At 36.7% G+C, this 12,013-nt stretch overlaps 1 protein-coding gene across 2 annotated transcripts in view; it reads right to left on the reverse strand.

The window, feature by feature from the left end:
• Nucleotides 1–12,013, reverse strand: part of LOC140155311 (acyl-CoA 6-desaturase-like) — a 32,882-nt gene that overhangs the window by 5,471 nt on the left and 15,398 nt on the right. For both annotated transcript variants that reach the window (XM_072178097.1, XM_072178098.1), the window contains exons 3-9: nt 11,582–11,677; nt 10,591–10,788; nt 7,627–7,728; nt 6,949–7,135; nt 3,381–3,457; nt 2,972–3,069; nt 57–233 (exon numbers count right to left, since the gene is read on the reverse strand). In XM_072178097.1, coding sequence (XP_072034198.1) covers nt 57–233; nt 2,972–3,069; nt 3,381–3,457; nt 6,949–7,135; nt 7,627–7,728; nt 10,591–10,788; nt 11,582–11,677 — 935 coding nt within the window. The remainder of the gene's footprint in view (nt 1–56; nt 234–2,971; nt 3,070–3,380; nt 3,458–6,948; nt 7,136–7,626; nt 7,729–10,590; nt 10,789–11,581; nt 11,678–12,013) is intronic.

A 12,013-nucleotide genomic window follows, 5' to 3' on the forward strand; every position in this document is an offset into this window, starting at 1 on the left:
ATGTTGTGCCAGCTACATATCCCTGTAGCAAAACTTATAACAAACAAATCACTTACTGGTGCTCAATTTGGAAGTTGAGATGCCCAGTAAACCAGTCATTGAAAGCAGATTGGCGCACATTACAGGTGGCTTGTAGCTGAGATGTAAACCAGTCTTTATCTTGATCCTTGTCTATTGTCATAGGGATATGACTCATCTGAGTCACCCATACAAACCAATGACTTTCAAGTAACCTATGGATAACAAAGTACAATGATGCGTGACTATTTTGACTTTCAGGTAGGAAATGGCAGATGAGATTGGATTAAGCATTTCCTTTAGCTTGATCCAAAGGCTGATAGTAAATTATCCACATGATTGTTGGGAGTGGCTTTCTTTTTTGAAACAGGTTCATCAGGTTTGGTTATTACAAAATAAATAGTTTTTAATATGTTAAAACCAATCGAAGAAACGTATCATTTTTTTTTTTTGCTGACAATTTCGTCAGTGAACCATCGACTTTGTCGAAGCTTGCTGATGTTGTGATCCCACAGCTGATGACTGGCGGGAAGTTATGTCACTTCCGGGAGTGATGTTAGTCTTAATTGTAGTCTCCAAAAGTGAATAGCAAACATGACTAAGATTGTAGACCACATTGTCTCTGTTCATCACTCCACACCCCCTCCTCCTGATCTGTATTGACTCTTTGATCCATCATGCTTTTCTGTCACTCTCTCTAACAAGCTTCGATAAAGTCAGTGGTTCACTGACGAAACTGTCAGCAAGAAAATTATGTAAGTTTCTTTGATTGGTTTTGACAAATTTTAATTTAATAAAAAAACTGTTTATTATGTGGCTTCCTTTTCCATGTTCTTTATCTTCAAATCTGTCAGGCCAGCATGCTTATATAGGCTTAAGAATTTTATTGGAGCCTGGTCCCATCAAGACCCCAATGTGTCTTCACATGGAGTGACAAACAAACAAACAAACTTTATCATGCCATATTTGATCCATGCTCTCATGAATGTATTTTCAAAAAATAAAGCAAGTAATACTTGCACATCCCCTGGGTTGGGTGATCACACATGCAAATCAGGTTTAAACATACATGGGATGGAGGGTACCCAGGTGTAAACAGAATCTACTACATAGGCAAATTATTTCTGTAATTTACAGTAAAATACAACATCAATATTCCATATTTTCCAGTGGACAAAGGTGCTCAAATGAATTTCATTAGCACAACACATATTGGAGCATAGGATTGGTATAGTTGGAACTAGAGGAAAACCAAGGAAGAGGTGGGCAGATGGAGTAAAGAAAGTGCTCGCAAGACATGGGATTACCAAGGGTGAGGCTACCCGACTCTTCCAGGAAAGAAGGTTACATTTCCCCATGACGTTATGAAAGGCAACAGTGGTGGATAAAAGAAATTAAGTATTAAAGGATTGGTAAAGTTGAGGCCACTGACAAAACATATCACCTGCTCAGTGCCAGAAGTGGGTAAGTGCAATAGCTGCCATGTGCAGATGAGTACAATATACTGTGTGTAAATTGCCAAATGTTCACAGGGCAGCAATCGATATGTTAAATTGTGTGCTTCTTCAAGTGGTATGATTAAAAGGTACAATCATGGCAGCACAAAATATTAACTTATCAAAGTGAATTAAAGGGATGAGTTTGTGCATTTAGAAGTACCCACATAATAATGTCAAATATTGTGCAATATCATGCTATTTACATGCTCACATTCTTCTTCACATGCTCGGCTTTTCTATTTAAAATCCTCACTACCTCTGTAAAAATATCTCCCACAGGGGGAGTATGAATTTCATATGGAATGAACACATTAGGCAGCTCAGTTTGAATTTCATACACTTTTGAGAAAGATTCAACCTGAATCTTCCAGAGGGAGGGTGAGTTTCAAATGGAGCTACATAATGTGTTCTTTCCATTTGAAATTCATACACCACCTGTGGAAGATATTTCCAAAATCTTCCATAGGGGTAGTGTGGATTTTAAATAGAACAGCCTAATTTTGTGTATCAGTGTGCATCCACAAGTAATAACAATACATGTAGACAGTCTGAACTGCTCACCAATACTTAAATGTTTCCTCCTGAATTCATGGTAACACATCAATACCTGAAAATGTAAAATTCATTCTGCATTTTCTGAAAAATTTGAAGCCCAGGGACTTTTTTATTTATAAGTTGCATAGACCAGTTTTTAGAGGGCAGATTTTGAAGACAACTTCCTATTTCTACTACTAGATGTTTGTGACAGTGAGTATTTTAAGACAACTCAGTAACATTCTTGAGTTCTCTTGATTTTGTATGTTCAGTGATCACACAAAATAAATGTATAGTGGTACATGGTAGGTTGTGTTGCCCAGTGTCAAGCACTGTTCACTGCAGCTACTGGACAAAGAGGGCAAAAATTTGTAAAAACAAACATGACATAAAATTAATAGTTGGTAGTTTCATCCCAAGCTAGCACAAAAAAACAAACCTAAAAACAAACAAACCCTTCTATTTGAAGCTACACCAATTAAATTCACCCTGACATTACTGTCTTTACATGGGTGAAAGCACCATAGCCATCACATCACAAGAATACTCGACTCTCAAAGTTGCGACATCTTCCTGATGATGCCAAACCACAAACTTTACTCATAAGAAGCATAAGAAAGGAAGTTGAATTGTAGCAGCATTGTTGCTCTTCCAGTTGAACTCCAGGCAAACATGTACCCATATGGAAGACATAATTTTAATCTCCCACACAGGGAGTGTGAATCTCAAATAGGGCTACCTGAATGGGTGACTCCATTTAAAATGTACACCCCCTGTGTGGGAGATTAAGTTCATATCTTCCATAGTGGGTGTTAGCAGCATTGTAGCTATCAAAGTTATACATGAATATTGATAATCAGAATAATCATGAAGTGATTCGCAACTTAGCATGTTTTCAATAACTTTGTCAGTCTCCTTACCTTACAAGCATATACATCCAGAAGGTACCCCATGCTCCTAACAAAGGTGTAAACATCCAAAATAGCCTGGTAAAATAGACCACAGTCCATGCTATGTCCTAACATGGGGAGAAAACAAACAATGCTAAAGTACATACTCAACTCAAACCAACATTTTATGTGGAATGCAGTACATCAAATTACATCCGTAATATAGACCTGTTTGTAACTGAAACGTAATTCTGTTTGGATATTGGGTTTGGGGTAACATCATGTCTGTAGTCTATCAGACATTTCAACATTTATCATGTCATTTCATCTGGGCCTTTGTAGTCTCTTGACAAGTAGCCTAACACCAATAGATTAAATACAAACACATATCTTTTTTTTTGCATTACTCCAAATGTTAACAGCATTTTAATATACTCACAGTCCAAACTTTCCTTTTGAAGACATACGTTATATTAACAATGTGAAATAATACTGGAAGCACCAATGGAGGACCGACTGAAATGATAATCAGACAAGATATACATGTCAGGGACAGAAAAATACACATCAGTAGACGACTATTTTTTTTTTAAATTCAAAATTCGAAAATTTCAGAATTGTACATTTTCATGAACATATTTGGAATCAGCATGAAAATTGCATTAAAATGAGGCTAGTATTGGTTCAGTGGTTCTTACGATAACTCATGATATTTTCAGAAAATATATCAAAACTTGAGATTTTTTATGTTATGGCTAGCACGCAGAGCATTAAAGGTGGGAAACCCAATTGATAGCCTCATCCCCCACTTTGCCCCATCAAAATACAGATTTTGGTATCTGGTGAAAGCTCATATTTTTCTCATTAATATATTGAAATTTGGTGTTCCAAATCGGTATATTTTACAAGTCATCAAAAAACTATCAAAATAGTCTTGACTGTGGTATACCACGTTTGAGACTAATTCAACAGTTTTTGATAATATTAATATCTTTGGAAATACACAGATTTAGAACTCCTAATTTCAATATGTTAATGAGAAAAATAGGGCCTTTCATTTGATATCAATATATTACATGATCATTATCATTAATAAAACACTGTGGACTACCAGTATCATGCTGTATAAATGTCAGTAATTCCATAAGGAATTAGCCACATTTACAAGAAACATTTACGTGTCCTTTTTGCATGAATGCTTGAAAAGGACAACATTATTATGTTATACTCAAGTTATAAAGAATTTGATTTTCCAAATATATCGGGTCACCTTCCTTTAGATACTCATAAAGTTAAGTTCCACTAGTAAGAAGTACTGACAAAATAGTGCGAAATATTAAAGGCTAGTAGAAAAATACCATCAATGACAGCTTTCCAAGCATGCTTGGTCAGAGGTCATAAGTTCGATGTTGTTGATAGTCAAACAATTAGAAAAAAAATAACCAAAAATTACTTGGAGAAAGATGACTATCTTTGTGCAGAGTGCTCAATGCATTCAAGCAGAGCTAATAATACGAGTAGAATTTGTGAGACAAAAGTTCCACAAGTTCTACTTTGTAATCAAAAATTAGTTAAAATTAATGTCTTTAAGAGTTTCAGATGAGTTTCGGATTAAAGCAGAACTAATAATATGAGTAGATCGTTCCACAAGTTCTACTCGTAATCAAAAATAAGTTAAAATGAATGTCTTAAAGAGTTTCAGATGAGACAAGTTCTCAATATATGCAGTTATGAAAGCTCACCATTACATGAGGTTCAAAACAAGCGGTAGCAGCAACCACATGTTATGTTTCTCCAGTTGAATCTAAAACATGGGATGGGTTAAAAGGGTGGATTCTAAGAAGGAATATCCCGGGTATCCCTTTAATGGGTATGAATGGATGGAAGAATTCAAAATCAGGAAAAGAAAGAATAATGAAGAGAAAATTAAAATAAGATTAGATGAGGAAAAGACAAACAAATTGAAAGCAAAACAGTACATGTCTGTAATCGATGATGAAATAGTTACAGCTTTATCATCTCAAAGATAATTACCTCTTACATGTATGACTTGAAATACTCCTCACATAAGTTCTGAAAATAAGTGCTGCCTTGTAGAGCCTAATTGTTAAATCTGCCGCTGATCCAAAGGCCTTCAAGTCGCTGCTTCAACCAACAAATTTAATTTAGCAACTGCATGCATGAGGGACTGCACATTTATAGCCCAGCGGCGGCGGTTGGTGCAGTATTAACAAGACAAGACAAGACAAGACAAGTTACTACTTTTTGGAGAATTTTGACGAAAAGGCTTAAAAGGCACCTGAAATGTCAATATAAGCACTCTCTATAACTGGGGCAGCGGGAGGGGGGCTAAGTTGGCAATATTGATTAAGTTAGCAATCCCGGTTTTAGATGGTCAGTCAGGTGAGGCCAACACAACAATTCACTTCTTTAGGTCATGTGGCAATCAACCGGCATATTTAGAAAATAATCTCTGGGCTTTACTAGTTTAAGTACCTTCAACACAACATAATTAGAATCAACTTTTGCTCCAGTTTAGCATGACCTCTGTTCACTCCCTGTAAGGTTGTATGTCTTCATTTTGGTGCAGTAAAAATGAGATTTAGTATTCTCAATGTAATAATTTAACCATTACCCATTTTTGAAGTTTACATTTGGTGTACCAATAGTCTATAGTCTGTCTTGTTTAAGTTGAGAGTAATGCGATGTTGGATTTTTCAGTGGCAGATTCAAATCGTGCGTGCTAACCTTATCCCGCCACACATGCGTAGAAGTGCTACCTGTCCATACGCTGGTGACGCAACCTCATCAACCGTACCGATTCAAAACTTGCCACTGCGAAATCCAACATGGCGTTTCTCTCAACTTGCGACGAGACACACTATAGAGCGTGAACACCAGCAGGCCCGTGCACGCAGGATTTCATTTGGGGGTGCTGATTTTGAAAAAGTGGACTTTTTTCCCAAGGGGGGGGAATTTTGTAAAAAGTGGACAAAATATGGACCTTTTAGTCCAAAAAGGGTAAAAACCTGGGGGGGGGGCACCCCTCATGCTCGCCTGAACACCGGGCATGACTCTTGATTCTAAAGTATTAAAGTGCACTGTACTGTCACCTATTATCATTAATATGACTCACAACCTACGTAATTAAAACATGTGTATACGAGCTCCATATCTCTAATGGACCACAAAAAATCATGTACACATGGACGAAATAAGTCTTGTACCAAATGTCACATCTGGCCCTACAGCTTTCTAGCTCACAGTGTCACAGACTTAATTCCCAACAGAAACATTTACAATGTAGTACTAAACTATAATTAAAGACAGAGATAAAAAGAATTTATCGCGTCTGATGTCACTGTCAATTACGATCCTTGACTGGTTAACACAGGTTAATAGCGCGTAAAAGGAAGACCGATCTATCTGGTGCTGATTGGAGAAAAGGAACAGCAGCAAATGGCGAAAATTATGTACTTTTACAAGGCAAAAGGCAGCTTTTCTAGGCATTGTTGACATGGTGCCTTCGCCAAAGAAAGTTTCCTACTATAAAGACCTAACTTTTGAGATGGTTTGCATGTTTGAAAGTGCAAAATTAACAACAAGGCGACCGGTTATATCGCCGCGATCAGCAAGTCATCATCATGACACTTGTAAACAAACCGTGCTCGAGTTTGATTGACAGATGACGTCAGACGCGATAAATTCTTTTTATCTCTGTCTTTAATTATATACAACTTGCAGACAAGATTCAATTGGATAGAGAGTAGCAAATTACATTTCATGCTGTAATCCCAAATGGCTTTTGGAAAATGGGACTTTAAAAAAATGTCATCGCAAATATTTTTCGGGGCCCCCCTTTATAGACCTCGAAAATAGAAAAGCATATAAACTCAATTTTCCCAGGAAATGTGTGGTCAACATTTTTCAGGCCCCCCCCTAACAAGTGTTTGTGAATGGTCCCTCATCCTTATAGTGTACTTGTACTTGTACCCTGCAATACTTACGAAAAAAGAAATACTTGGCTTGGTAGTTATATGGCATAAAACCTTTTTGTTTAGCACCCCATATCTTTGGTAATTTATCTCCCAGCAGGAATAAGTATGGCATATCAACATCTGGGTCTTTTGCCACCATGTTGGGTTTAGCATGGTGCTGAAAATGTCGGTAATTCCACCAATGTGCCGATGCTGCCTGGAAAATACATCAATACAAACACTTCATTGGTATGAATTTAAATCAGGATATAATCAGTGCTATGCTGAACAGGTACATCCTAAAATCACATTTCATATTCTGTTTGAAACAATCATAAATTCACTATGCAAATAGCATATAAGTAACAGCAGTCTAATTATAGACAGGCATCTTTAGATCCCATTCAAGAAATAACCCAGAACAGTACCGTCTCTATTTTTTTCTTTTCTCTCTTCCCTTTCCTTTTCATTTCCCTCCCTTCCCCTTCGCTTTCCCTCCCCTTTCTTCCTCTCCTCCCTTTTCTTCTCTTTCTCCTCTCCTTCTTCCTCTCTTTTCTCCCCTTCTCCTCGTCCCAATTTTTCGCTTCTCCATCCCCATTTTAGGTGCCCCCTGACCCCCCGCTGGCTACGCTAGTGGTTTGGGCAGTTTTTCTACATAAGCCATTTTCTATTCTTCCCTCGCCCACAAAATTTTCTTAAAACACTTACTTTGATACCACCAATCACAAAGTAATGGAACCAGTGATTCCAGCGAGATTTCTGAAAGACTGATAGATGGCCAAAGTCATGTTGTAGCCAACCAGCTTGTGCCTGGGATAAAATAAATAGCATGTCAATCAATCAATCAATCAACAAATGAATCAACCAATTTATCAATCAAATCAATAAATCATTTATTTACTCTAGAATAACAAATCAAGCAATAAACTGATTAATCATGAAACAGATTTGAAAATCATTAATATTTATCTATCTATCATCAATCAATCAATCAATCAATCAATCAATCAATCAATCAAATCAAATCAGATAATTTAATCAATATAGAGCAATAACATATGCAATAAATCAATATATCATGTAATCCTTAGGATAATGAAACATTGATTTGAAAATCATTGTAGCATTTAGACTAGGCCTGCTAAGAATACGCGATTTTTAATTTTTTTTCACGCATTTGGAGAGTCCCTGGACCTAACATCAAGTGCAACCATCATTAAAAAAAAATTTGAAAAAAAAATCAGAAAATTAAAAAATAAAAAATTGTGTTAGTCCCTTGACCTAGAGTGAAGTACTGCAATCATAAAAAAAAAAAATGGGACCGATTTGTAACTTTTGTTCACTGCATAGTCTATTGAAGATATAAAAATGCATTGGTTTTGTACACAAGTTTATATCTTAGATAGATTTTGAAGTGAATACAAGTTACAAATTGGTCACATTTGGATACAAACTTGTAATTTTTTTGTAACTTTTTTCCAAATTTTTTTTTTTAAATTTTTTTTTATATGATGGTAGCACTTGATGTTAGGTCCAGGGACTCTCCAAATCATGAAAAAAAAAAAATTGCAAAAACGCAATTGGAGCCAAAATACGCAAATTGCGGCGCAAATAACGCAATCGCGTATTCTTAGCAGCCCTAATTTAGACCATGCTTTGCTTTGTGCTACTAGCATTGTCAATTTACACAAAAACAAGAGGTCCAACTCCAGTCATTCAATTTTTCAACCATCTGACACTTCCCACAATGCATTGTTTCCACTTCAATTTGCTATACTGATTTTCTATCTAGTGCAACATGGGTCGATAGTGACAAAAGTACCTCAATGAACAGAGCACACCCAGATCTTGCAAAATTTGTTTATTTCTTGACTATCAATCCATGTTTAGCCAGTCTATTCTCAACATGAAAACAAAGGGAACATGTACAAATTAATAGGAGCGTCATTTGATGAAATGAGGCAATGCGTCATGTTGCAAAGGATTCTGGGAAGGGTAAGATATTTTCTCTGGGTTAAATGCATCTCACAGAAATTTAAGGTAGCTTGGTGGAGCAGATCTCACACATGGCGACTTACATATCCACCTTTATATACAAAACTCAAATCAATCCAAGCAAATGATTTTCCCAGTTTTTTCTGATCTGGCTGGATATAATTTAGATAATTTTATAATTTAGATCAAGGACAATGAACACAAAATGTGACCCACTCTGACAAAACCATGAACAAGTCGTATTTTTGACATTTCATAATTTGAATACAAATGTAAGCACTAGACAACAAGCTTTAAAATGATACCAAAATTATATAAATAGCATCAATACTTCATAATCAATATGGATAATTTTGTAAATGATACCTTGATATTTTTGCCAACTTGTTATTCTGAGAAATGGGCCAATTAGTTTCCTGCCTCACACAGGATTGAATAGGGACTATCATAGTTATTTATTGATTAAATAATCCTCTTTTTGATAAGTACTTTCAAGGGTTTGAAAGTCCACTTGCCCAGACAGGGTCTAATTCTGCATAAAACCGGCAAGGTTATTTCTATAGATCTGCTGCGCATTCAAATTGCATTGTATTGCATCGTAATTTCATTTGTGTCTATGCTAATTATGTTTACACAACATGAACTCACGTGTTTTCAAGCAAATTCGCCGATAATAGGTGATCAAAAGCGATCGGAATGTTACAAAAGTACAGATCGCATTCAGCTTACTTCATATTATATGAGATGATCTTTGGCAAAAATACGGCCTAATCTGTCTTGGCGCTTGCGGAATGCCATGCGGTAAAATATTAATACGCTGCGGCAATTCATGATTGACAACTAACAATCGGCGTGTCCTTCAGATCCTCCACTGTCAATTTCTTATCCACTCACTAATCCTCACAAAAGCTTTGTGTTGATTACGTAATGTGTGGAGGCAAATTGCAATAAGTACAATGAAATAATGAGTAGGGCGGGCTCCGAGGCGGGTTTCTTCTTCATCTTACGTAACAGTATTAAACAACAAAAAAACCCGGAAGCTTGTCGTTTGGAGCTCTAGCTGAAATACAGCAAGATAATGTAAGATAGTAAATGTAAACCTGTATTTTAGCTAGAGTATCTCGAGCTAACTTGGCCCACAGTCAAATACCATGAAATGAAGAATTCTAAAATTTGATATTTTTTATGGGAATATCATCTTTAAGGTCTATAACTCAAAAACATGTCTAGCGACTTGTTCCAGGTTTTGTTGGAGTTGGTCACAAATTTGAACAATTTGAGCTGGAGTTGTTCAAACAGTTTGTTTATTTTCAAACATTCTTCTTCTTCTTCTTCCTTATAAGTGCCTCCCTCATATGTATGAGTATTATCGCCCTGCTTACAGACAAGCTGTACTTATTTATTACTCTGGAACCTAGAGTAGATGAGTGTATTTTGAAGTACAGTCAACATGACCGGGATGATCCCCTGCTCTTTTCGAATAGCCTGCGACGTTCTTTAACGTGCACACTACATCAATGTGAGAAAATATGCATGTACAGCAAGTAGAGTGAAGTGCCATGCTCAAGGACACAAAGAGCCGGACCTGGGATTCGAACCCTTGACCCTTGGGTTCACAATCCTACGCCTTAACCGCTAGGCCATGCTCCCACCCTATTAGACCACTGTATGTCCTACCTGTGCTGTAGTAAGTAATAGAGTAGTGATTATATACGGGAGCCACCCAATGCCATACCACCACAGACACAGCCAAGCTAGTATATCCAATACTATGATATGTGATAGATGTGCTGCATAAAACCATAGCTTGGACTCAAATAGACCCATTTCTTCTGCTTGTTGTCTCAGCTCATGCATGTCCTTTACTATTGGACTCTGAAAAATAAAAAGACACTCAACTCACTGGGTTGATACTATGCAATGGAGTGAAGTTACCATTTGTCTATTTGTTCTTTTCACTTGGAGACATAGTAAGTTTATAATAAGATGACCCCATATGTGACGGAATGGATGAGCACACTCTAAATTATTATCCAATCAAAGCAACAAGTGTATCTGTCCTACTATTTCCATGATCTGCCAAAAACCCCTAACACTTTCATTTGATACAATGTATATTATTGGCCTTAACTCACGAACAGCAAATCTATGGAAATATTAATGCAATTATTGGTTTCCTTGACTAATTTCCTATAATATCAATGTATTAATATTCTCACTGCAGTGTTTTAATTAAATGGCTAAAACTGAAAAAAAAATGGCCGCTGTCATTCCACTTGTCTTAAAAGACAGAACACATACATGTAAGTTTATGCAGCTTTACAGCTTTTTAGATCAACACACTAAGAGGGCATATCTGCAGTTTATTCACTATACACAATTATATCATCATATGGGGGGCACCACCACCGACCATGATTGGGGGGGCTGACGGGTCACAAGCCATTTTTCCTATGGGCTTTTCTAAATTTTCAGATTGATGGGGGGGCTTGTGCCCCATGCCCCTATGACACTTCGGCACTGAACTGTATATGTATGGTATTGTTTTAAAGTTTAATGACCAAAATCCACCCAAACAACTCATAACATTCATTACAACCAACGATTATGCATACCCTTATACATTTTGTTTCACATCTGAACTTTAAAGTGCAACCTGTTTACAAACCTGCTTTTGTTGTTCTGCTGGTAGATGTCCAACACACAATGCTTTGAGGTACTTCGTAACAAGTTGTTTATCTAGATGAAATGCTGTAAACGCCTCCTATGAGAAACAAAATAAATGCAAAAGTGATTACATTTAGCATAATAAGGCAGTATGCCAGAGGAGACCAGGGGTACTCAAATTTGATTTGGGTAGGTATGTGGCATGTACCACTGATAATTTGAAAGTGGACCTATCAGTACACCAATTGCACTGATCTCTTTCCCAAAATTCACAAATTATCAACCAAATTTTAATTTTCCCAAATATTGTTTGAAAAATTTTGGGTACAAGGGGTATATTTGGAAAACAGACCCATCCATATACCAAAATTGGCCAGAAAAGCATTAATTGATATTGACCAAATGGCCAAATATGAGACCCATCTTTGCAGCA

This window comes from Amphiura filiformis, chromosome 6 (assembly GCF_039555335.1).
Source record: "Amphiura filiformis chromosome 6, Afil_fr2py, whole genome shotgun sequence".
NCBI classification, from domain to species: Eukaryota; Metazoa; Echinodermata; class Ophiuroidea; order Amphilepidida; family Amphiuridae; genus Amphiura; species Amphiura filiformis.